A 24,326-nucleotide genomic window follows, 5' to 3' on the forward strand; every position below is an offset into this window, starting at 1 on the left:
TGGCTTTCCCATCTGCTTAGTATTCCCATATAACTTTTTATTTATTGGTGGGAAAACATAGTTTCCATCAATTTTTCTTTCCGTTTTTGGATTCAAGAGTTCAAATACAAATCAAGTTGATACCACTGCCTTGTTTAGATGAATGATGAATCTAATATAAAAGAACTTTGTTTGTTATGATATAGTCTTAATTATCAGATGTTTTCACATGATATAATATAAGATTCTTTCTTTTTGTAGCAATAATCCAATGAACCTTATACAAGCTTGAAATGTCATATAATATAATAGGAAAGATCAAACGAAAACTGCATTAGATGTTTAATGTGATGTAAAACATGACCTACCATTATATTACATAGATGTCGTATTTTAGCGTATAAAGTTTTAACTTTTAGATTGAGATTTGTAATTTAGTATTCTTGTAGCTTATCACCACCACATCCATTGAGTCCCATTTAAATATGATATTATACGTTATATATTTTATCTTTTTATTTTTTTATGAACAATACAGCCCCTTAAGATCTAAACACAAAATGATGAAAGTAATCATCGGCTGATCATTAGTATGCATGAAAAATTCCCATGTATAATTATATTGTTAAATAGTTTTTCATTTATTACAAACATGATTTACTTGACTAAAATTGAAGGTGAGAAAATAAGATGTATAAATTAAAGTGAAGACTATTTTACCTTTTTCTACAAATAAAATAATAATTACAAACTATTCTTTTTCTCAAACCAGCAATCCCACTGAAAAACAAAGTGGGAATTGTAGAAGAGACCATCTATACGCATCTTACCCTTTCTAACATAGTTTTTGTGTTCTTCCTACTAGTTAAAATGCCACCCAAAAAAAAAAGAAAATTAATATTTTAAGTAATAAAATTAAACGAATTACTACTATTCAACAAGCTGCAGATGGGTTAGTAAAAGGGTTGAAGAAGTGAGGCTTTGAGGAGATAGAGAAAGCTCCTTTGGCCGTACTTCCATCTACAATCACCGCGGTAGCCCCGCTGCCGCCACCTCCTCCTCCATTACCCCCGCCGCCGCCGCCGATTCTCTCACAAGAAGGACACTTCGTTAGAGTCGATGCAGGCATGTGCATGTAAAAGGGCTGAGTCAATTTTAGGGTTTTGAGTTCTTGAATCTCTTTCTGAAGTCTTATGTTCTCATCTGCTAATGTTTCACAACACTTCTTCAAAAACTCACAATCTACTTCTGTTTGCTTCAGCTTTGTCCTGCTCATTCATTAAATAAAATAAATAATTAAATATATATAACCGAAAGAAAAATCATATCACCTAAAAAATAGAAAATATTTTCACCTACAAAATTTTCTGACTATTAAAGAAATTTTGACACATGAAAAAATCAAATATTCTGATAATTTATAATATAATTTTTTTTACCTGGCTCTTCTATTTTGAAACCATACTTCAACTTGTCTAGGCCTTAGATTCAGCTGTCTAGCCAGAACTTGCTTTTGTTTCTGTAAATAAAATATAACAACAAAGAATCTGATTGGATAAGAATTATCAAAAGTGATTAGTAACGTATAATAAAAAAGAATTAGGATTAAGGATATGTAGTTACGGGATTAAGGGTGCTATGATCCTTGAAGCTTTCCTCAAGAAGAGCAGATTGTTGTTTCGTAAGCCTAAGTTTTTTTCTAGCACTAATACCTTCTTCATCTTCATGGTAATCACTTATAACTCTCTCCGTCATCTCTTCCTCCTCCGGCGACTCTTCGCCACCGTCTCTCTCTCTTTTCACCACCCTCCCGCTTGAGAAAGAAGAGACTCCGCTGTGAGATGACGTCTGACGGCATAGCTGGTCAGCTCCGGTCACCACGGTAACCGAGGGATCGCCCGAGAGGCATAGAGTCAACGACGGCTCGAGCTTGTAAACGGAGGATTGTCTGATGGTACTATTGTAATTATTTGGAATTGGTGAGGGACCTAATCCAAGAACAAGACCTGTGTTGCATGTATCATCAAAACCCATCTGAGTCGAAATGAAAAAAATATGCCTTTAAAATTTATCTATCTTTGAGATTTCGAGAGGAAAAGGAAATGAGTTTAGAAGATAATGGGAGGAGATGAAGCCAATGGGGCTTCTTAAGAAGGAGAAGAAAAGTATTTTTTTTATTTTATATTTTTAAGAAATTGATGGGTGGGTGGATGGCTAATAGTTATTAATCAAAGGAATGATTTATATTATTTTAAAGAAATGATTTTATTTTCTTGGTAATTCTTTTCCTGAAAGAAAAAAAAAATAATGTGGGAAATTATGATGGCACAATTCTCTCTACTTTTATTTTTCTTACTTGCAAAGGTTGACCAAATGAGCATCTCACTTGGCACTTGCTACTATTCTTCCCACTAATAAGAGAAAAGTTCCCGAAAAAGTTCAATGATTTTATATTTGGTAGAAGATGGAATTATCGTATCATGAATATAAATTAAATATTATATTTAAAGCTTTCTCCATTCTTTTTCTGGTATCATTGGGTTCAGTCGGCATCGGTATTTTAGATTTTTATATCATGAATATTTTTATCATGAAGCGTACGTTATTGTAGACAAAAAAAAAAAAAAGAGACGAAATTAGTATGAATAGTAATTAGAAAGTGATTAAGAGGTGCCTTTAAATAACGGACCACAAGACAGTTTTACTTTTACCCACTAATTTTCAGCCTCCTTTTCCTTATCATAGAAACACATTGGCCCTTGATGTTTTATTCATTTATTTAATTATGTATTATATATTTTAGTTATTTTTTTTCTTCGTATACATATGGATAGTGATCCCCACCATCTTGTTTAGGTTTGGTTCTCTTGATGTCATTCACCAATTAATTTAGTACTTTTTGGAAAGAGTTAGGCTTAGGCATATACTTTATTTTCGAAATTTTTTAAACAAGGTGATTCATCCGTACCAATAACTCGTTACATCCATAATTAGTCTCGAGCTTTAACTCACAGTTATCTATATAGATTACAAAGTATTTCCTAGAGTTTTATAATATATCATATCGCGCTTTCTCTTTCAAGATAAACTGATGTACCAATAAAACATATAAGAGAAAAAAGGAAGTAAAATCATTTTGAAACTAAAGTGTACGAATATATTTATATATTAGGGTAAAATACTAAAATAAGAACAACTATATATATAAATGTCACTATACCATGATAACAAATGTTACTGATTTATACCATGCATGGTGTTAAAAGCCGGAATTCAAACTATTATATTTTGAGCAGTCATTACATCACAAATTAAGACTCGGTCAAGCTATATCGCTAGATATAATCAAAAGTCTTAAGTCCGTAGTTAGGTTTATTTTACCCGATTTTTATTCAAATTGCAATATGTGGTCGAAACAGTTGTAAAAAATGGGTGCTCACCTTTTAAATCACTTTTTGTTTGGTTACCTGACGTAACATTAGAATTATCAAGAGAACACACAAAGGAGAAGTACAATAAAAGTGGGTAGAAACTAAAAAAATGATATGGGTGAATACGATTCGTCAACAATAACCTAAAATCTTTGGAGTAATGGATTAAGAAAGTTTATGTGTAACGTTTCATTAGGTTTGGTCTCAGCTTTGTTATTTGTTTTGGCACTTCCCAATAATGAATTTGTCGGCTATACTCGTCCAAGTAAAGTTTTTTTTTTTTTTTGTCGACCGTCCAAGTAAAGTTAGGTTACCCATCTTATACATATTATTATTATCATTATTTTTAATCCTTAATTATTTTTTCATTTATAATCTACTCTTATATATATATATGTATATATATATATATCTTTCTTATTTTTTAATTAATGCATTTTCTTAACGAAATTCTGTTTTACCCCCTAATTCTGCTAGTAGCACACACACGATATTAATGCTTCAATCAATGAAAAATACCAATTATAACTTAATGTGATTTTTCAGTTCATATCATTGTATAACATTTGACTTTTTCTAGGTACGACGAGTTATCAATATGCTAGGAAATTAAGAATGATGAAAGTTCGTGGATAATCTTATATTAATTATAAATTGATTTTTTTTTGAGGAATATTAATTAAATTGATAAAAAGTAGAATAGTTCATCAATTTTAACTATAAACTTTAATATGGTGTCGCACCGTGGAATTGGTGCTCATTGCTACTTGATTAGACTATTTTTCTAATAGAATATTAGTATAATCTGACTTTGACATTGTGCAAATATTCATGAATTTAGCTCACATTATGTATATAATATAGAAATATATATTTGTATTTGTCAACAATATTTTATTTTCTTGTAAGCCAGAAGAATTCAAACCAAAGTCCAAAACTCAAAATAGTTCTTCAAACATGTAAACAACTTTCTGAATTTTGCGGTCTATTTTGTTCTTAAAACTAAAACATTTATTTATATCTTATATGGTGGTGCATATGGAAAATTTAAATTAATTAGTTATGTCACTAATTATTTCTGTTATTTTGATGGACCAGTTTACGTACGCGTGTAAATAAATATGTCCGATAAAGAAAAAAATAACGAGTGACTTATTGAAAAATAGTTTCTTTTTTTTTTTAACTATGGAAAAATAGTTTATTAATTAGTATCATATGAATGAAGATAAATACGAAAAAGAAAACTTTCAAACATGCATGTATGATTGCATAGTAATATTAAATTAGTAAGAAACTATCAAGTGCTAATAAATCTGGTTTCTCATTATGAAGGGTTGGTCCCTGGCCGCCAGACCAGTCTCGGGAGGAGAAGGTGTGGCAAACTTGTTTCCACGACGACACATACATTGTTTATCATAAATTAATCTTTTTCAATTACATTTAATTAATTAATCAAAATCCTAATGTTGAACTTAGGTGTTAAACTTAAAAAAAAAATTCTTGAACCAATCATTTGATATTTTAATTTCATGAATAAGACGACAAAAATTGGCTCGGACCAATATTATTTGCAAATGATTTAGGCGATGTTCCAAATAAACCAGACGCCAAATTTAGTTTGTTTTTATTTTATTTTTAATATTGTTTTTTATAATATATAAACGGTAGCTCATATTTTACTCCACCATCAAATTTAAACGATATAAGCTGATGAATAAATATAGTATATTCAAGATATGTACTAGCTAGATATATCTATGTCTTTTGATCATCTATAATATTCACCAGGAGATTTACCGATTTTCCAACGAATTATCTAAGACATACAATTTTTTAATTAGAAGTACATAGACCATGACAATATATAGATCAAATCAAATCATGATCTGCAATATTTACATAATAATATGAAATATGAATCACCTATTTATACTAGAAGAAAGTTTTTGGAAAACATATCCTTTATATACTAATTGAGAAACACTCTTGATAAAAAATATTATCTCTACATATAAATTATACGGTATAATTAATTACAATGTTGATGTGTCACACTCATAGAAATTCTCAAGAAATTTAATTAATTAGATGACATATATGTAATATTGGTCATACTTAATTTTACATATTTATTTTCAACAATTAAAGTTTCATATTCTCAAAGGGAATTAATTAACAAGAGTATATATATATATATATTGATGAAATAAGTGATAAAATATACCACACAAAAAGAAACCTAGAATTATAGATAAAATATTATTAGTGTCAAATTTTAGTAGCAAAAACAAATAAATGAAAAAATTGTTGTCAGAAAACACCAATAACACGATAAATTACTTACTAAATTTGAGCGAAAACAAGAATGAAATAGACTATCTTTTAAATCTTTTTTCTATTATCTTTAGAGTTTGGACTGGTAATGATACCCAACACAACATTTTTTCGTCGGCATGAATACATGAACAATATTATTAGAAAAACATTGACTTTGGAGAAAAGCTAGGTAACAATAAAGTAATAAGGATGTTTTTTTAGATAAACAAACCCATAACATAATGAAGTTGACCCACAACCACAAGTCGCATTTTTTTCAGATAGTTCAGATGATTGGTAACAATTAAATTAAAAACCACATCTTTCTTTTTTTTCGAACAGCCATCAAACCTCATCCGCTACAACAATAACGAAGACTAAACAATTAAAATCATAACAAATAACAGATTAATTATAGAAGGAAAAATGGAATGTTCATTAACACTAACTCTTACGCTGGATCAAAGATTATATTTAATTTCAATGATTAGAGGTTTCCGATCCGACGTAATTTAGTTTTGGTGACAAGAGTAAAAAGAAAACTCTTAGGTCGTTTTGTTTAGCTTGTACTAATCTAAACTAAATTTCTTTGATTTTAATTATGTAATCAATCTAAAAATTTTCGGTTTGGATCACATTAATATATTATTATTTGAAAAACAAAATAAAGAAACAGAGAAAGTGGTGGTTCACATGTCATCAACGATAAGCACATGATACATCCATGAAATCATGTCATCAACAATACGCACATCCATGAAATCATGTCATCCCTCACAAACATCTTATCCACACGACACGAGAGAAGGGAAGCAGTTCCAAAACAGTATCTTTGTCAGTTATATTCGACACGTGTCAGATTTAGACAGATCCAAACATTTAGGTCCCACCAATGATTTGCTATAATGGAGTCTCTCTGGTTATGATTCTACCATAGATGTAATAAATCATGATAATGACGACTTTGATGACAATTAAGCCACTCATTTTCAGACTTTAATATGTTAGTTTCATCTGATCAAAATAAAATAAAATATGTTAGTTTCACACTATCGTCCGCGTGACCGTTTTGCGACAACAAATTTGCGACTACTTAAAATAGTTTCAAATTAGTATCAAAGGTCGAGTTTGCAACTATTCTATGAATATTTCGGTAGTCACAAAATTCTTGTAATCTATCCTCGAAAACTTTAAGGGAATTTCTCTGGAGATTTCAAGGAAAAGGAGCTGTGTTTAATGGTACAATTTCATGTGAATCAACCCATTGCTCCGTAAAAAAAGTAATTTAGAGATCATGATGTTACAGTTGCAGAAGTTTGCTTATTAGCTTTGGTCTCCAAGCATATATGGATCACAAGTTGAATTATCCTATCTATCCTTTCTCTGCTTTGTGGAATGCCCCTTATTTTCATGTTTTAAATTTATAGATCTTGGATTTCTTCTACTTTGTACTTGTAACCAGTTTGCTCGGATGAATGAATGAAATCTTGTTTGCACAAAAATATAAAAAAATACATATATATATTTTAGTCTTGTTGTTGTGATGGGTCAGTCTTAAACAAGAGACCACAAGTGAAATCTAGCCCTCAATCAGCCGAGCAAAAACTTATGCTTTCATGTAGTGGAGATGGCTGCGAGTTATGAAAAACTTCTCATCTTGGGAAGGTATTTTATGAATTATGTGGGAGCCTATATTGATATGCATGAGAAGAGGAGAAACCATGAACCAGAATAGAAGAGCTTGCCCCACCCATGAGTAAATATTTCATAGTAGCCTCATTAGATCGTACATCTTTCTTGGTATATCTAGATAATAGGTAGGAGTATAAATTGAAACATTTTGGAGCTACAAAGATAGTTATTAGATCGTTAGGAAGAATGTGTTCTACGAAGTGATCCCATGTCCCTACTTACAAACCTCAAGTGATGTTAAGGAAGACGAAGGGAAAATAGAGGTATGTATGAAGACTAAGAGGATAGCTGGTCTAAAGAACCTTCCTTACCAATATCGCCAAGCTAGAGAAACCAAGGTTGGTTGGTGCTTTGAACTATGTCTCTTGCTCTCTCTTTCACCCATTCAGACGGTGAATTGTAGAGCTACTAAAAACGTTTTTCGAGTCTCCTAGAGTGGCGCATTGAACATTAGAAAATAATGGTGCTTATGAGTCAAAAGAAGGCGTAGAAGCCTACGAACCGTAAGGATCGGGGTGTGACCATGTGTAATTCTCAAACTAATATATACCTAACAATCAATAACCGTCATCATCAGTAAAATATGTTTTCTAATGTTAATTTATCTATTATCTACATATAGCTGCAGATTTGAAATATACTAATCAAAATTAAATAAACAATTAGGAAATAATAGGAAAAATATGTGGTTCATCAAAAGTTTCTATTTTACTTTTAGTTTCTAACTAATTTATAGGCATTTTTCATGGATGACGTTTATATTTTTAGACAAAGCAATTCTTTATACAGCAATTATATGATGCATACTATATATTGCTAAAAAAAAAGTTACAATAAATGAAAATGGCTAAATCTGCAAATGAGATTGGTTTCATCACTTGCCTGGTAGTTTTCTTAGTGTTAACAGGTATACATTCTGAAAACAACTCTCCGTGTTTGAATTTCTAATTTGTGCACAAGAAATTCTAACCAGTGCATATTATTTTCAAATAAACTCACAACCTTTAACATATTATACGTAACTCAATAACTAATTGTAACTGCCAAACACAAGAAAAAAACTTTTCTGGCATTTGGAATTGCATAAAAAAAAACTTTATTTTAATAAACAAAAATGCTCTCTTTTTCAAAAATTTAATTGGATATATACATTTTTTAATTTTATATATAATATTCTGTTGTAAACATAAAAATCAACAATCAAACCAAAATATTTAATGAATTATATAAATATATATATATATATATATATATATATATGTAATATCTTTCTATCAAGTTATAATTAAGACAATATATGCATTTTTTAATCAAGAGTATTTGAATAATTCTTACATATTGATTAATAATGTTATAGGACAATCGAATGGAATGTCGAATGGAATGCCTCGGACGGTGCCATGCATAGAAGGTCGAATCTTATGGAATAGGACTCTTCCTTGTAGTTCCATACTGTGTGGAGATCATTGCGTTCCACACGGTTATAGAGCCGGCACATGTGACATTGTCAACGATAGGGCAATATGCAAATGTTCTCGTTGCAGATGATCCGACTCCTACGAAGAATACTATTATTTCCTATTATCATCCATCAATAATTAAAATGTCAAAACGACTTTGTAATAATGTGCAACAATATCTATCATTATAATCATCCAATAATAATTAAAAGTCAAAAAGTCAAAAAAAACTTAGTAGTAACGTGTTTCTAGGATAAAATTACAAATTGAATTCTAAAATAACACTGTCTAGTAATCACCTTTTTCCCGCTAAAATATAAAAATCATACATAAAGTGAAATTAAAGACTTTACAAAGAGAAAAAATCTACAATTGAGCAATCTTGACAAAAAAAAAAGGACAAAAAAAAAGTTACAATACATTAGTAAACGGAATGATATGAGAAAGGTTAAAGAATCCAGAGCACCATTAGCGCACGCCAATGCCTTCTAAGCCTTCTCGAAGAGATGAAGTTTCACAGGTCACGATCCACCATTTTGAAATGGATACGGGAGCAAGCCTTAGGGAATTATGGAGGACATTATTTTGCTGACGCCACATGTTATACACTTACCAGTTTGAAAGTATTGATAAAACGATGATGAAGAGAAATCTCTTTATTGAATATTTCAGCTTAAGGTTTACAATGACAGAGAAGGGTTTATATATGAACCCCAAAATAGTGAGACAATAGGTCACACGTCATTAGCTACACATCACAACAGAGGAACAAAGAGGATGAAATTTGTTATGAAGGGACAGTTGATGAGCTGTGAATCCCGTACGTTGATGCGCTGAAAATTGAGGAATCTTGTTACCGTTGCAAGGTAGAGAAGATTTGAGGTTAATGGGCTTGACACTTTGACTGAGGCCCAAAGTATTGTTGAGTGTTGCAGGTCCATTCGCAAAAAGCAAAGCTTCTGATTGTAGAGGAGGTTCTCTCTGATTCACACAATTGAGCTACAACTTTTCTAAGCAGAGAAGGAGCGGAGGAAGAGGATCGTGAGGTCCAAGAAAGCAATTCTGCCCAAGACCAAACCAACTTCTGTCGAGAGCACAACCTGTGGAAAACCATACGTTAAACGCGTAGGCAAGCGATTTAGGTGACTTATCCACATGTTAAACGCGTGCTTAGGAACTGCGCCTTAGAACCAAACCGAAGCAGTCCACAATTTTTGAGTGCTTCTCGGTCTAAGCGCTTCCCAAGTCTTGGCTGCAGAAAAACCATGACAAACAACATCATCAATGCACCACAAGTAAGAGTTCTTAGCCAAATCAAAAGACGGGGTAGGTAAGGTACTAAGATGATCAAGAATGGCTAAAGCCGGAACAAATCTTGACAAAGGGAGTCACCATCCATTCTCGATAAGCATCAGCGACACTTGAGTGGATTGGAATTCTTAGAAGCCTAGAACCAAAGTCGCCCATATATACACTTAATCAACGGACCAAGAGAAGACTAGCTGTCAAACCAAAAGGAAGGTTTAAGATACCCAATATCTAAATCTCTTAGAGATCACCTACATAAACTACTTAATAATTTCTCTTAATCCAAACTCTCAACATTGCCATTAACAAAAATTGAAATTCTATTTCAATGTTATCGTTAAATGAAATTGCAATTGTAATTGCACTTAATTTATCCGGGGTTTTCGATCTTTCTTGATTGTTTAACAAAACTTTTATATTTGTCTTTGATTGCCCATGCCTTTATTTTTTCAGTGAATTTTCAAACGCTTTAAGCCAACTTGATGAATTTATTTGTTGCCAACTTAACCAACCTTATAAGTTATAAGTTTGGGTATAAAAGCATATTATGTGAATTGTTTGGTTGTTTTGGTTGTTTTTCTATCTGGCCACCATCAGTAATAATATTTTTTAAAATATATATATGTTAATATTATCTAATATTTTCATATTTTGAAATATACTAATCAAAATTAACTAAAAATAGGAAATAATAGGAAAAATATGTGATCCATCAAAAACAATTTTTTTTTTTAGTTTCTAACTAATTTATAGGCATTTTTCATGGATATCCTATTTTTTTAGGAAAAAGAAATTCTTTATATACAACAACTATATGATGCTTACATGCATGTATATAACTGGAAAAGACAAACAAGTTACAGATGAAAATGGCTAAAGCTGCAGCTACGAATGATTTTGGTTTCATCACTTGCTTGGTGATTTTCTTGGTGTTAGCAGGTATACAATATGATGTTCGAACCTTGCCAAAGTGAGATTTTGTTGGTTGTGTTTTAATTTCTAACTAGTGCATATTATTTCAAATAAAATCATAATTGTGAATATCTTTTACGTAACTCAATAACTAATTGTAAATTCAAAACACAAGAAAAAAAAAACTTTCTGTGCGTTTAGAATTTGCATAAAAGCTTTGAAATTTTTTGTTAAAAAAAAACAAAAATTGTTGACAAAAAAAATAAAATTGCTCCGTTTTTCAAAATTTTAATTTAATATTTTTTTAAATATTTCTATATATATAATTCACTTTTAATCATAAAACCAAAGTGATTTTTGAAAGATATTATATATATATACGATCAGTTTATTTTTTGAAAATATCTTATAATTAAGAGAAATATATTGTCAAGAAGCCTTAGTAGTTGTAAAGGTTTTCTTGTTGATATCATTCGATGGCAAAGTGCCTTATATTATACACAAGCTAAGTATCTAATTGACCTAATACAATAAACTGACTCATATATGTCGTTCATATATGTTGACATACTCATATATATATATATGCATTTTTAATTAAAAGTATTTGAATAATTCTTACATATTGATTAATAATATTATAGGAATATCAAATGGAATGAGAATGACTCAGAAGGTGTCGTGTATAGAAGGTCGAACCTTATGGGCGAGGCCTCCTAAGTTTTTTTATTGTAGTTCTACTCTATGTGAAGATAATTGCATTAATACTGGTGCTTATAGAGGCGGCACATGTGACATGGAGGACGAAGTGGCAATATGCAGATGTCATCGTTGTAAAAAGATAATATAGTTATTTATTTATCATCAATAACTAAAAAGCGAAAACGACTTTGTAATAACATGCAACAATATCTTTAACTATTATCATCCTTTTTTTTTTTTTGTTAAAGGGTTTAACTATTATCATCCATTAATAATAAACATTCAAAAAGACTTAGCTGTTTTTTTATTTTGGTAATGTACAAAGGGTGGAATTCCCCTGGATTTATTAAAATAAAAATAAAAACATAGTACAAACCAATCTGTTGTGGATACGCAATTCCAACGACATCATCTCTCAATTGTGAATCAACAACAATAACAAAAAAAAGAACAACAACAGAATGAACAAAAACAAAAGCGTGAAAACCTAGAAATTTTGAAATCCATCAATTTTAGACTTACATGTAGTAACGTGTTTCTCGCTTTCTAGGATAAAATATCTTTAAACTGACGATATTTTTGGCCTTCCTGACATGGACGGAACTATGTTGGTGAAGATGTTGTGTTGATTGAGTTTTAGAAGCTATCTAAATATGTCATGAGATTGCTGCTGATACAAGAAGTGATGTGATAAATGAGACAGAGAAACATAGATGGAATCGTCATAGATGTCTCATTGATGGTGTAACAGTTCATACAAAGTCATTGGGCAGAACTAACAAAAGTAATGAAGTATTGCTTGATGCAGATGCTAGTAAAGCAAAACAAAAGTAGTACTTCGTGAAAGTGCTAACAAAATGATTAACAAAATGCAGAAAATATGTTGTATTAAATAAAAAAATCGCATCCAAATATTTCGGAGGATGTATCAGACGTCTGAAGCAGTTCTTGTACTAGTTCCGACATTATTCTATTTTTTTTTTTTAATACCAAGAAGTTTTTTTTAATACAGGAAATAGTACATGAAGCTGAGTTGTGTGACTTCTTCGAGAGTTGGAGTACAAAAGTTTGGGACCGACTTGGACAAGGAAGAGAAACCAAATCCAAAAAATACTTGGACTAAGAGCAAATCCAGTGATTAATTTCTAAGTAAAGTTTTTATATATTTTTTTATTGATAAATTTGGATAGTTTTGTATTTTAGAGATTTTTTAGAGTTTTTGAAAATTTTATGGTTCATTGGTGGAATCTTTAAGTGGGTTTTTAAAACAAAAAAATTTGAAAAAGGGAAAAACTGAATCTACATGAGAATAACTGTTGCTGGATAAGCTTAAAGGAAGAGAAAACATTTTTAATCATTGTTTGCATATGCCATTGGCTTCACATCCGGGTAAGGATGTATAATCAACAATATCAGAAAATTAGAAGAGTTTTAGAGAGAAGCCAAGAAACTCTTATATGAGTATGGTTCGAAGAATGGAATTGGTGAACCAAGTCGTCGATGATTTGGCTCTTCTCTCCCGATTTCATGTTCGATACACCGGAGATCAAATCGATTCGAATCGCCGGCCGTCGGACAAAACAAAAAAGTGAAAAACGAGAGGAAAAAGGAAAACATGAGTGTTGTGATTTTTTTTGTTTTCCGACGACTCACAGTCGACCACGTCGCCGTCTAAAAACCCATCCAAAAAACCTAATATTGGGATGGATCCTAATTATTTAGTTGGGTTTTCATTTAATTTTGGACTTTTAATTAGCTAGAAACCCATTAGAAACCCATTAAAAACTGCCGATGGACTTGCTCTAAGAAGTCTTCAACGGTTTTCTAAAATCTAGGATCAGAGTAAGCACGTTGCATTTCCATTTTTTTACACTCTCTCTCGTGATAAAAAAAATTACAGAATCACTTGCAATGTGTGGGAAACAAAAAAAAAGAACTTCAAAACAAAAACCGGACTATCGTTCCTCAGCCTCACGGTCGTGAAACGATAGTCGGAAAACCCAGTTAGAGACATTTGACATCGTCTTCTTCCTCGAACCGTTTAGTCTTTCGCTTTTACTCTTTTGGCATCTTCTACTTGAGTTTTCATCATCAACCAACATCTTCAATCTCTTTAAAGCAAGCTTTAATGTCTCATCAATCATGTTCGCGAAACAAACTCTAAACCAACCCGGTTCTTCACAATGGCACGACGAACCAGGAGAGATGTTGAGCTTCACTTCGTAAACAATCTTCTTCCAAAGATCCATTTCCGCTTCGAACGTTTTAGATCTAAGGAGAGGTCTCATGTCGACCCAACAAAAGAGTCCCGCATTACTCTTCAGACATTTGATCCCGATGGCCTCTAGACCCAACACGAGCTTTCTCTGTCTGTTCTTGAGCCGTTTTTGGTTCTCTCTAAGGTAGTTCTTAGTGAACTTCTTGTCAGATAATAATGAGGATAGTAGGTATTGTGTCTGGGAGGAGACAAGGCCGAAACTTGACATTTTTGTAGCGGCAGAGATGACATCTTTGTCATTGGAGTAAATGGCTCCAACTCTAAAACCAGGGAGGCCTAGATCTTTAGATAAGCTACAAACAATGTGGACTCGGTTCAAAACATCGGTGTTTTCGAGTTGATTATTTTTTAGAATCTCCATGACGCTGATGAATTCTGAAGAGTTGAATACTGTGCCCGAATATATCTCGTCACTTACTAAATGTATATTCTTATTCTTGGTGATGAAATCAAATAGAATGTTGAGTTCGGTTTGGGTTGTTGTCGTACCCAAAGGGTTAGATGGGTTGGTGATGAGTATTCCTTTGACGTTTAGGTCAAGCTTCTTGGCTTGCTCGTAGGCTTCTTCGAGTGCAAGTTTCGTTATGCGAAACCCGTTAGTACTTGAGCTTTGGATTGGTACAATCTCAACCCCGGTTCGCCATTTTAGATCCCTATCAAACCTGAAGTACAAAAATAAACATGAGTTTTAGTTAAGTCAAGTTCGTAGGAATGATGGAAATTTTACGTGTAAGCAAACAGTGGACTAACCCTGGATAATATGGCGTGGGAAGCAAGAAAGCGTCACCGGGATCTGCAAGACAAAACATTAGAGTCTCGTTTGCGGAAGTGGCTCCAGCAGTGAGCACAAGGTTGTTTGAATCAAAAGAAACTCGATTTCCTCTATTTTCTGACATGAAATCAGCAAAGGCCTGAAAATCATTCGAGCAAGATCAGCAACCTACAAATAAATTTGATAAATACAATTAATAATCTTACATTTTTGAAGGAAGAGAGGCCATGGTAGTCTTGAAAGAGAGCGAGTTCCCGGAAAACAGACTGGCCATCTCTCTTGAAACAGGCTGCGTCTGTGTTTTGTGCAAGCCATGACTCTAGTAGATCAAAGCATAGCTACAGAAATCCAATAAAATTAAACATACTTTAAATTAGTCTCTCTGTCATGATATACATAAGTATATATATATCACATGCTGTTGAATAATATTTGTTTACCTGATTTTCCGCAAGACCCATCTGGATAATGCCTTGAGGGTTCTTGGTAACGTCGTAAGGATTCTTCTCGTACTCTTCCCAACCAAGGAAATACGAAGAGACTTGGCCATGGCTGTTGCATGTAGCTTTTCTTGACAATTGAACCATTTCTTTTGTTCTTGTTTTTTTTTTTTTAATAAAAGGCTCAACAATAAATTGAAAACTCTAGAACTAGAGAAAGAGTTGTCAGACAGGCTGAGAGAGATCGAGCGCGTTGTTGTTGATAAGCTACGAGAAGTCTAAGAATGAATGCATGTTTATTATATAGTTTCATGCTACGCCAAAATACACAAAGGACGGGGATTCTAATTATTTTCATTATCCGATTTACCAACATGGGTTTTCTTTTGATTGTTTTTTGTTTTAGTGATTTATTTTTATTTTTTTTTGGGCAAAAAGTTTTAGTGATTCTAAAATTTAGATATAAACCGAGTTTATTTTGCCAATAAATAGCATTTTAATTAATCTATTAAATTCAAGTATGAATTACGAGTTTCATTTTCTTAATGTTTTGACATATGAATTAATTAGATCAAATTAGTATAGGAAAAAAGTGGAAGCGATGGAGAAATGAGGACGCTATACCGACAGGAAATCTCCATGTAAAATAGCTGCTTGTATACAAATATTAAATAATGTGACCCACAGAAAAAAAAAGTATACACAGAAAAGAAAAAGCGAAACATGTCAATGTTTCAACTTGGGGACTATTTTGGAGGGTGTATCATGTTGGTCCACGTTTCTCCCCCGATGCTAACCCTCTTTTGTATTCTATGTCGGCTAATTTTTTCAACGTTTTAAAACTTTTTACTGTTATTAAATATAACACAAACATAAATAATATTATTTATTATATGTAATGATCTTACGAAGAAGTAAGTAAGAGATAAAAGAGAGAGTGGAAGTGGACGAGAGAACAATATAACACTTCACTCTTCATTACTCTCTCTCGTACGCTTTACAACATCGGACTCACATATATATAGAAGATTATATGATAGGATAAGATAGAAATAGGATAGACTACACTTAGATTTTGGAAGCAAATCACTTAGAGACAAAGTAATTAAATTGGATAAAGAGATAAGATCAAAGTGATAGATTATCACTTGAATAATTATCCATTTATAACATCTACAAAATTTTCCATACGTTTTATTACTTTTTCTTGTCCCCATATGATGTTTTTGGTAGTTAAACTAGATTATAATTCATATTTAAGTAAATAGCTAGTTTCAAACGGGTAAATATTAAGTTAAAACTCACATCCTCTATGATATCAATGGCTATATAATATGAGGGAAGATTTGAAAAGTAACAGAAATACATATACTACGACAATGCTTACTTTGATATGATCATTTTCAAAGCTTAACAACACCAAGTGAGTGCTCACAGTTAAGACAAACATGTCATTTACGAGGTATGCTTTCCGCTAATTAACATATGTTTTTTGTGGCTTAAATATGAACAATTAATTACTACTATAATCTACAACTCCTTAATGCATTTCCAATATAAATATGGCTGTAAAGATGTTCACACAAACTAAAGAAAAATTTCTAATACACGCCTAAATAATAAAGTGTCGTTGTTACAAAACATTCTTTTATTTATAAACGGTATTCAAAAATAAATTCAGAATTTTTATAAAATAAGTCCAGATATTTTACCTCCCAAACAATAAATTGGCTTTTGGACTTCCAACATATTACTTGTTTATTGATTATAAGAAGGAACAAACTATATATTTCTAATCAAAGCGATATTGGAATCCTAAAACGATAAATATTTCAAAACAAAAATTTATTCAAAAATGATAATATTTATTGTGAAACATATTAATCATTACATAAACATTAAGTTTCATCGACCGAATATTTTTCGGTAGTTAGCCGTCCCGACTTTTCGGATATTTTGTCCGACATCACCGGCTCCAGTAGTGGTGTTGGTTGGCTCTAGTCCGGCAGCGTCTTGTTCACATAACCGGCATTGGCTGGCTCTTGGGTTCTCTCGTCGATGTAGATCGACTTTTCTTCTGTTTTTTTTTTTAATTTTCATGTTTTGCTTTTAATAATTCTCATATGAGACATATTGGTGATAGAGTGAAAGCAATCTCGCTTTCTAATGCTTCTTATCCGATCTGTTTTCTTTTGAGTTTTGATTTATAGAAATCTTTGCAGAGATTTGAGAATGAAATTGAAGAAAAGAAGTGGATTCCGTTGCTAATTATCATAGCATTAAGCTGTTGTATCTTTAACATGAGCCTCGATTGCTTTTTATTGGTGAGAAAACAAAAAGATCCATGTTCGATGAGACTATCGACGGTGATTCTTTCACCGGAATCGGTGCCCGGACTGCAAGGATGAAATCGGTTCGCTTTAGAGTACTCATCTGACACGTGTATTAATATATCGACATGTGGTTTGGATAGAGTCAAACTGTAGTTTCTTCTTCTGTGAAAGACTCTCTGTTGGCTTATTTGGGCCTAAATCGTTTCTGTAATCGCGGGGCTTTTCTTTAAGCCTTGACTACCTTGTTTAATACAATATTTCTCTTGAGACAAAAAAAAAATTACATAAACATTAATATCTACCATTTATATACATTATTATGTTTTTAGATTGCAACAGCTTATTAAGCTTTTCTGTCCATAGATTTGTCTCTCTGCTCTGCATGTATAAAAATGTGCATGTTACTTAATTCTTGTTATATTTACAATGATGATTAATATTTAAGATCAAGAGGGTCCATATGAAAATGAGTGACAACTAAGATGACGTTCACGTTCTCTTGGTCCTCGCATATAGCCTAGGAGCTATGGACCAACTCTTGCTTCACCTCTTCCATAACGTAGGACCCTTCTCCAATTTTACAATACTTGCCTTCTTTTGTCTTTTACTATCTAATACAACAAAAACAGAATTGAGTTGGTTTTGTCGTCACAAGCACATTTTCCAAATTCTGACCAACAAGATATATCATACTTGTAGCTCAAGATTATCAAAGTATTAACATCTTTGAAATTTCCTTTGACTCGTGAAACAAATACATTAGACCATTGTAAGGGTTTGTTTAGAGGTCATATGAATATAGTAACAATGTTATATAATTAAATACTAAATCTTGGATGTTAATGTTAAATTTTGTACATAGCACTATAGCTAAGGACGATTTATTGAGTTATAAAAGCTTGTAATAATAAATATGGTTTCTTAGAGCTTTGTATAGTGACAAGGCTTCGATGTATCTGTCTTCCTTTTTGGCTCTTGTTTTTAACAACTTGCAAATTTGGTCGATCGATTGATAACTACATTGTCTTCACATTCGAAAAGTCAACGAAAATAACGCATTTCTAAAACCTTACCATTTGCAAAATTTAAAGAAGCCATTTGACACTATAACAACATCTTTCGAATCAGTAGGACTAACAATATTCAAGTGAAAAAACTACACCTACACATGATATGTTCAATTTCGATTCCATTAGAGCCTTAAATTTGTCTGCATAGAGAGATGACAAAGTGGGGTCAATTTTAAGAATACAAAGAGTATACACAACATTGAAGCATGGAGTGTTGTTGGTCTGAATTGGATCTTACGACTGAAACAGGACATTTTAAAAACATTGCAATAAATATGAACTTTGCACAAGCGTTACCAACAACACAATCTCTAGCCTTGCTTTGAAAGCTCTTCTGCTTTAGATTTTTGTTGCAACTTGTTAACCCAATAATTATTTGGAATTTATTGATTTTGTTTCTGTACCATATCTAGAGATCAATTTAGCCTATAACACGACCTCATCGATTCCAAGTATTGATGATGTTGGAAATAGAATAGGGCTTCGAGCTGCACTTTAAAGCCCTTAATATTTTGTTTTAAATAGGAATTTCTGCAAAAAAAAAAAAAAAAAAAAAAAAAAAAAAAAAAAAAAAAAAAAAATCAGGAAATCGTAACTTTACTATTTATTTTTAAAAAATGCAGGTCAATTCCGCAAAGTTAAAAGTAATCCGTTAAATAATCGTTTTCATTACCTGTCAAGTTCTTAAAATTTTAAAAATTATATATCAAATCAAAGTCTTGCCGACATGAAATCTAAATTTACCTTTATAATATTAAAAATCTTGTGTATATGACTGTGAAAATGTTTAAGGAGAAATTTGTGGAACATACGGATATGTAAGAGAGGTTACGATGGTGTTCGAAAGTGAGAGATTAATATATTGTAGAAGTAGAATGAAAATTTTATCGGGTTTTTCCACAGTTATGTGACTAATATCGCAGGACATATATATGATGAGACTGATCACCATGCTGAAAGACAGTTAACAACACCGGAACTAATTCTACAAGGTCCAAAAAGATGTTAGGATATACAAAATATACAGCTTCCCATTGATGCACTTTCAAGGCTCTTTGCTCACAGTCATATATACTTAAGGAGCTATGTTTACACTGGTTCCTAAGCTATCTAGCCTAAACACCCACATGATTAGCATCAAGCAACTAAGATATTAGATTAAAAGTTACAACATTTGCCTGCATAGATCATTTAATGTATGTAACTCTTGATGCATCATTAAGGAGGAGCACGGTATATGGCAGGGATTGTACGAGGGAAGAACATTTGTCTAACTCCCTCTGCTTTAATTATTGGAAAGATGATGCTTGAAGCACTCTGTGAAAAAGAAAAATATCAAAGATCAAACTTCTTTGCGATGTTGTGTATATACCACAATGGGAAGAGCCACATACCGAGATTATCCTAGCTCCAAGCCAAAAGCTCTCAATCGAAGGAAATGGTAGCATTAAACGACAAACAGCGTAGATCGCCACAGCAAAGAAGTGGAGAACTAAACTCAGAGGACGAGGGTTTAAACCAGAGAGCAATGCAACTGGACCAGATGAGAAAACACCTCCAAGGCTAAGATAGTCGAAGCAAGCTTCACGCATTTCCGTTCTTGCTTCATCTGAAGATGCTAAAAAGACCTTATACAACGCATCCGCCAATGTATTAATGGTGGAAGCTACAGGCTGTTGCAAGGCGACACATAAGTCCACTAATCAAAACATAAAGAAGCGTTTACTTTTAACTAAAGAGATGCTTACTTTTCGTAGTGTGTAAAAGGATTCAATATACTTAGACAAAGCTTCTTTGTCATTAAGGTTGCGAATTGGCCTTAGAAGATCACGGAGTACAACTATATCCGCCAATGCAACGGTCATCCCACCACCGGTTAAAGGATGTCTCATGTTGAATGCATCACCAAGAAGAAGAGCTCCAGGAGTAGGAATCGGATCAGCTGGCATGCTTCGGTTTGGCATGGTTCTGATATTACCTTTCTCAACAGCGGTGATGAATGCTTCACGGACCTTGGTTGGTACTTGAGGCGCAACCCGTGTTTTCAGATACTTTGCCATTTCACCATTTGCAATGGGAGGAAGTTTTTGACCCGGTACATCTACTAAGCAACGGACTTCAGAACTGCTGATGGGATACATTAAGATGGGTGATGGGTCACCGAGAACAACGTGCCCGTGATTTGCAAATGGAAGTTCACAGTTCTCCAAGACAAGACCCACAAAAGTAGATGGCACATCCACCTTAGGTTTGCAAAGAGAGCGACGCAAGTTGGAGAAACAACCATCACATACAATTGTGAGAGGAGCAAATGATCTAAACTCATTGCCCTCTTTTGTTCTGTATCGAACCCCTTTAATTGTCCCGTGTTCTTCAAGCAACGACGTAACCGTTCCTTGTTCCAATCGTACACTGATTCACAAACAAACCGTTAGAGTCAAGCTGGATTCAATTAAAGAAACAATCAATATAAAGATTACTTTGAAAGAGTAAGGGCTTTTTCTCGCATTCTCTGTACAAATCTCCCATTATGGAAACTTCTCCCGGCTACATCCGAATCAAACGTTTCCAAGGGGTAAGCAAGTTTAGTATGCTTCCCATCTTTAAAGAGAACATAACCAAGAACTCGTTGAGCATCAATCTTCTTCACACAATCTACAATCACAAAACGCAACTATAGAACAAAAATCGATTCCAAGTATATATATATATAACAGTTTAAGCTCATTAGTTAGTCTCTACCTTCAAGTCCAAGTTCTATTAACTTCAAATAACCACCAGGTTGAAGCAATTCACCAACGATTCTGTCTTGCTCAGAAAAATCTCTTTCTATAACGTGCACTCTTCTTCCTTCCTTCAATAACCACACAAAGGCCAAAATTTCAGACAAGAACTTACGTCTCCAACACACAAAAATCAGACAAGTATATATCTCCAATGTTCCGGGAACTAATATCACATCATTTTTGTGATCTTATTACAAAAAATATAATCAAAAACAAATTATATTACAAAATAAATGTTAAAATTTATTGAAATGAATTTAGAAAAATAAATTTTCATGAATAAATTTGGAGAAATGCAAAAATCAAAAATTGAGATTATAGACTTGCCTTGCCGAGAGTATGAGCAAGAGCGGAACCGGCGACACCAGCTCCGACGATGATCACATCAGTGCCAGAATCAACCTCCGTTTCAAGATTTTTGGATACGGTATCGTTTTGGGAAACGACGAGTCCACGATTCTTCTTATTCTTATTACTACTCCGACGCAAAATGTAGAGAAGCAGAAACGTAAATAGAGAAGCTATAAATTGATCCAACGCAATCTTCGCCGGTTTCATCATCACCGTGGAGTTCACGGCGGAGAGTTTGAGTGTCTGCGCCGCCGTTGCTTTCCATCGGCGAATGTAGGTGGCTCCGGTGGTGAATCGACGAGTAGAGAGAGAGAATCGAGAAGAGGGGCGATGATTTGTGTAGAGAAGCGAAGATCTAAGAGTTGATTGAAATCTTGGAAGGTTCCTGATTACGAATGGTTTCATAATTTTTTGTTTAGTTTAAGACAAACGAATATTGCTAGATCAAATATCTAGAACCGAACTAAAACCGAGAAAAGAAAAATTCTGAATTGACTCCAAACCGATAAATTATTCCAAAGGATTATAGACTTTTATACTCAAAATATCGGAATAAAATCCGAATAGATATCCAATATAATAATTATATTTAAATTTGATGTAGTCTAGTTATCCAAAAACTAAAACCATAAACTTAGGAAAGTAATTACTTTTATATTTAAAAAAAAAAAAAAATCGAAGTTTTAGTTTTTTATAAAAAAAAATTACTATTTTTAAATTATTTTTTAATATTCCAGGTACTTGAAATCGAACCGAATCTGGAGAGATCCGGATCAATCAAGTCCAGAAAAAACCAAACCAAATAATTGATTGGATCTTAAATCTTTATATCCAAAGTACTTGAAATCAAATGGATCTACTCGAAACCAAACTGAATTTCTGTTTAGTAGTAGTAGCTAGTGATGGGAGTGTAACATTATTGTATTTTTGAGTAATAATAAATTTTCTTTTGAATGAAAAAATAACAAAATAGTTTGTTAATTTTATCAAATGTATATTCTTAATCCCATAAATAATCTAATAGAGCAAAAACTTGCAGTTTATACCTTTAAGGTTTTGAATTCTTATAATAAAACGTTTAGTTGTCAATATTGCTACTTTTAACCTTTAAATGGTTATTGTGTTCAGGGTTCCACAAAATTAACTGACAAATTGATTATGTTAACAAAAGATATTCATTTTTGTTATAAATATTGATATGACTCTAATAATTATTTTTCTTTTAGTAAACTTTTAATATCTATTAAATTTTATATTTATGACTAATAAGATATTTGATAAAAAAAAATCATAAGATATTTTATAAATCAACAAAAATATAAAAACATTTTTGTTTTGGGTAATAATTATATTTTAAACTGTTAATAAAAATTCCATTACTAATAAAAAAATATTCTAATATAAGTTAACAGTATTTTTTGTTTTTACGTTGTCAACTTAACGTAGTAAATATTTCTATTGTTTAATTCCAAACCATTAGCTATTAGCTTAAAGGCAAGTGTTTTTTTTCTTCTTCTGTTTGTCTTAGAAAGAACTAGTATGGTTTGGGTTCATATGAGGTGGGTATCAGGTTATCACGTGCATGGTTTTAGTATAGTTTGGATCCAGCTCCCATCCTAGACTTCTAGGCACCTTTAATATTTGATTACGACGAAAAGGCTTATGTGAATCGAAAAGCCCAACTTCTTAATTTCAAAGCAAATTAAAAAAAAAAAAATCATTTTAACCTTTTTGGAAAATAGAAAGGTAAGGTGAATTTGAATTTCTGAACATTTGATACGAATGCAAAACTCAAGATGCACATTTTTCAAAGTAATGCCCCTAGAATTGTTTGCAAAATCTGCTGTCTAAAATTTTTTTGCTAGGATCGAACCGATTTTCGATTGGGATAGACACGAATTATAAATCATATTCTAATATCATATTAGATTATAGACTTCCGATTCAAAACTTATTGGCAAAAAATGAACTGACTCATATAATTTATATAACCATTAAAATCTTATCTAATTTCTGATTTAAGGTTTCAAATACAAATTATTCATAACCTAATTGATATGAGTTTCACTAGCGATGAATATGATGTACTTATGTACTTATGTTACATAAGGGATAAGGCCATTTGAAAAAAAAAAGTTGTAATAAAACTTAAACCCAAGAGATAGGATTGAAAAACATAAATGGCCCATGTAACTATAATCAGCTGGGGTACATTGGAGAACACCATTAGACAGTCCAAATACAATTGGGAACCACGTGAATCTGATAGATATTTGATACTCAACTCAATACTATATTTATTATTTCAATACGACAATCTCATTCTCTAACTTCTTTCATACTAAAATCTCACTTAAAGTATACCCCATCTTTCCCTTTGCAACGTTTGGTAAAAATGCATACCATAACAAATTTTAGAGCAAAAAGCAAAAAGCAAATGAAAATTCCTTTCTTAGGGTTTGAAGTTGAAACTAGAGAGACATGTCTCACGTGGTG

At 32.3% G+C, this 24,326-nt stretch overlaps 6 protein-coding genes, 1 long non-coding RNA gene and 1 other non-coding gene across 10 annotated transcripts; 3 read left to right on the forward strand and 5 right to left on the reverse strand.

Moving 5' to 3' along the window:
• Positions 1 to 596: 596 nt before the first annotated feature.
• HAT9 (Homeobox-leucine zipper protein family) lies at positions 597 to 2,182 on the reverse strand. The gene is made up of 3 exons (NM_127845.4): positions 1,603 to 2,182; positions 1,419 to 1,498; positions 597 to 1,247 (listed from the first exon to the last, which is right to left on the reverse strand). Exons 1-3 carry the CDS (start codon positions 2,011 to 2,013, stop codon positions 914 to 916), a joined length of 825 nt encoding a protein of 274 aa, NP_179865.1. The 5' UTR covers positions 2,014 to 2,182; the 3' UTR covers positions 597 to 913.
• A 4,874-nt stretch (positions 2,183 to 7,056) lies between these two features.
• Positions 7,057 to 7,883, reverse strand: AT2G00750. Of its 2 annotated transcripts, NR_143676.1 has the most exons (2): positions 7,730 to 7,883; positions 7,057 to 7,532 (listed from the first exon to the last, which is right to left on the reverse strand). It is a non-coding gene; the product is annotated as an uncharacterized misc_RNA (transcript). The 2 variants fall into 2 exon arrangements; NR_143677.1 differs by having other exon boundaries at positions 7,057 to 7,883.
• Positions 7,884 to 8,228: 345 nt separating this feature from the next.
• AT2G22805 (Defensin-like (DEFL) family protein) lies at positions 8,229 to 9,100 on the forward strand. Its single transcript, NM_001036321.2, has 2 exons — positions 8,229 to 8,325; positions 8,776 to 9,100. The coding sequence occupies exons 1-2, from the start codon at positions 8,256 to 8,258 to the stop codon at positions 8,964 to 8,966; spliced, it is 261 nt and encodes an 86-aa protein (NP_001031398.1). The 5' UTR covers positions 8,229 to 8,255; the 3' UTR covers positions 8,967 to 9,100.
• A 1,913-nt stretch (positions 9,101 to 11,013) lies between these two features.
• On the forward strand, positions 11,014 to 12,157 carry AT2G22807 (Defensin-like (DEFL) family protein). 2 transcript variants are annotated; one of them, NM_001335826.1, is made up of 2 exons: positions 11,014 to 11,156; positions 11,743 to 12,157. In NM_001335826.1, the coding sequence occupies exons 1-2, from the start codon at positions 11,135 to 11,137 to the stop codon at positions 11,946 to 11,948; spliced, it is 228 nt and encodes a 75-aa protein (NP_001324468.1). In that variant the 5' UTR covers positions 11,014 to 11,134; the 3' UTR covers positions 11,949 to 12,157. The 2 variants fall into 2 exon arrangements, with proteins under 2 accessions (NP_001324468.1, NP_001031399.1); NM_001036322.2 differs by having other exon boundaries at positions 11,014 to 11,125.
• A 1,409-nt stretch (positions 12,158 to 13,566) lies between these two features.
• ACS4 (1-aminocyclopropane-1-carboxylate synthase 4) lies at positions 13,567 to 15,559 on the reverse strand. The gene is made up of 4 exons (NM_127846.2): positions 15,291 to 15,559; positions 15,057 to 15,188; positions 14,829 to 14,989; positions 13,567 to 14,740 (listed from the first exon to the last, which is right to left on the reverse strand). The coding sequence occupies exons 1-4, from the start codon at positions 15,435 to 15,437 to the stop codon at positions 13,756 to 13,758; spliced, it is 1,425 nt and encodes a 474-aa protein (NP_179866.1). The 5' UTR covers positions 15,438 to 15,559; the 3' UTR covers positions 13,567 to 13,755.
• A 1,480-nt stretch (positions 15,560 to 17,039) lies between these two features.
• Positions 17,040 to 17,390, reverse strand: AT2G22820 (uncharacterized protein; the record flags this gene model as incomplete). Its single annotated transcript, NM_127847.2, has 1 exon — positions 17,040 to 17,390. One exon carries the CDS (start codon positions 17,388 to 17,390, stop codon positions 17,196 to 17,198), a length of 195 nt encoding a protein of 64 aa, NP_179867.1. The 3' UTR covers positions 17,040 to 17,195.
• Positions 17,097 to 17,925, forward strand: AT2G22821. The gene has a single exon (NR_140648.1). It is a non-coding gene; the product is annotated as an other RNA (long non-coding RNA).
• Positions 17,926 to 19,579: 1,654 nt separating this feature from the next.
• SQE2 (squalene epoxidase 2) lies at positions 19,580 to 22,349 on the reverse strand. Its single transcript, NM_127848.4, has 6 exons — positions 21,807 to 22,349; positions 21,436 to 21,547; positions 21,174 to 21,348; positions 20,442 to 21,105; positions 20,088 to 20,366; positions 19,580 to 20,010 (listed from the first exon to the last, which is right to left on the reverse strand). The coding sequence occupies exons 1-6, from the start codon at positions 22,233 to 22,235 to the stop codon at positions 19,912 to 19,914; spliced, it is 1,758 nt and encodes a 585-aa protein (NP_179868.1). The 5' UTR covers positions 22,236 to 22,349; the 3' UTR covers positions 19,580 to 19,911.
• Positions 22,350 to 24,326: the final 1,977 nt, after the last annotated feature.

This window comes from Arabidopsis thaliana, chromosome 2, assembly GCF_000001735.4.
Source record: "Arabidopsis thaliana chromosome 2, partial sequence".
Taxonomy (NCBI): Eukaryota; Viridiplantae; Streptophyta; class Magnoliopsida; order Brassicales; family Brassicaceae; genus Arabidopsis; species Arabidopsis thaliana.

Coding starts and splice junctions, on each gene's coding strand:
- HAT9 (NM_127845.4), bottom strand. CDS start 2,013: ATGGGTTTTGATGATACATGCAACACAGGTCTTGTTCTTGGATTAGGT. Junction 1,499..1,602: donor ATCATAGCACCCTTAATCCC/GTAACTACATAT, acceptor TTTTATTTACAG/AAACAAAAGCAAGTTCTGGC. Junction 1,248..1,418: donor TTTCAAAATAGAAGAGCCAG/GTAAAAAAAATT, acceptor ATGAATGAGCAG/GACAAAGCTGAAGCAAACAG.
- AT2G22807 (NM_001036322.2), top strand. CDS start 11,050: ATGAAAATGGCTAAAGCTGCAGCTACGAATGATTTTGGTTTCATCACT. Junction 11,126..11,742: donor GATTTTCTTGGTGTTAGCAG/GTATACAATATG, acceptor ATAATATTATAG/GAATATCAAATGGAATGAGA.
- ACS4 (NM_127846.2), bottom strand. CDS start 15,437: ATGGTTCAATTGTCAAGAAAAGCTACATGCAACAGCCATGGCCAAGTC. Junction 15,189..15,290: donor TGGGTCTTGCGGAAAATCAG/GTAAACAAATAT, acceptor GGATTTCTGTAG/CTATGCTTTGATCTACTAGA. Junction 14,741..14,828: donor CCCACGCCATATTATCCAGG/GTTAGTCCACTG, acceptor TTTGTACTTCAG/GTTTGATAGGGATCTAAAAT.
- SQE2 (NM_127848.4), bottom strand. CDS start 22,235: ATGAAACCATTCGTAATCAGGAACCTTCCAAGATTTCAATCAACTCTT. Junction 21,548..21,806: donor TTGCTCATACTCTCGGCAAG/GCAAGTCTATAA, acceptor TGGTTATTGAAG/GAAGGAAGAAGAGTGCACGT. Junction 21,106..21,173: donor AAAGCCCTTACTCTTTCAAA/GTAATCTTTATA, acceptor TTTGTGAATCAG/TGTACGATTGGAACAAGGAA.
- AT2G22805 (NM_001036321.2), top strand. CDS start 8,256: ATGAAAATGGCTAAATCTGCAAATGAGATTGGTTTCATCACTTGCCTG. Junction 8,326..8,775: donor AGTTTTCTTAGTGTTAACAG/GTATACATTCTG, acceptor ATAATGTTATAG/GACAATCGAATGGAATGTCG.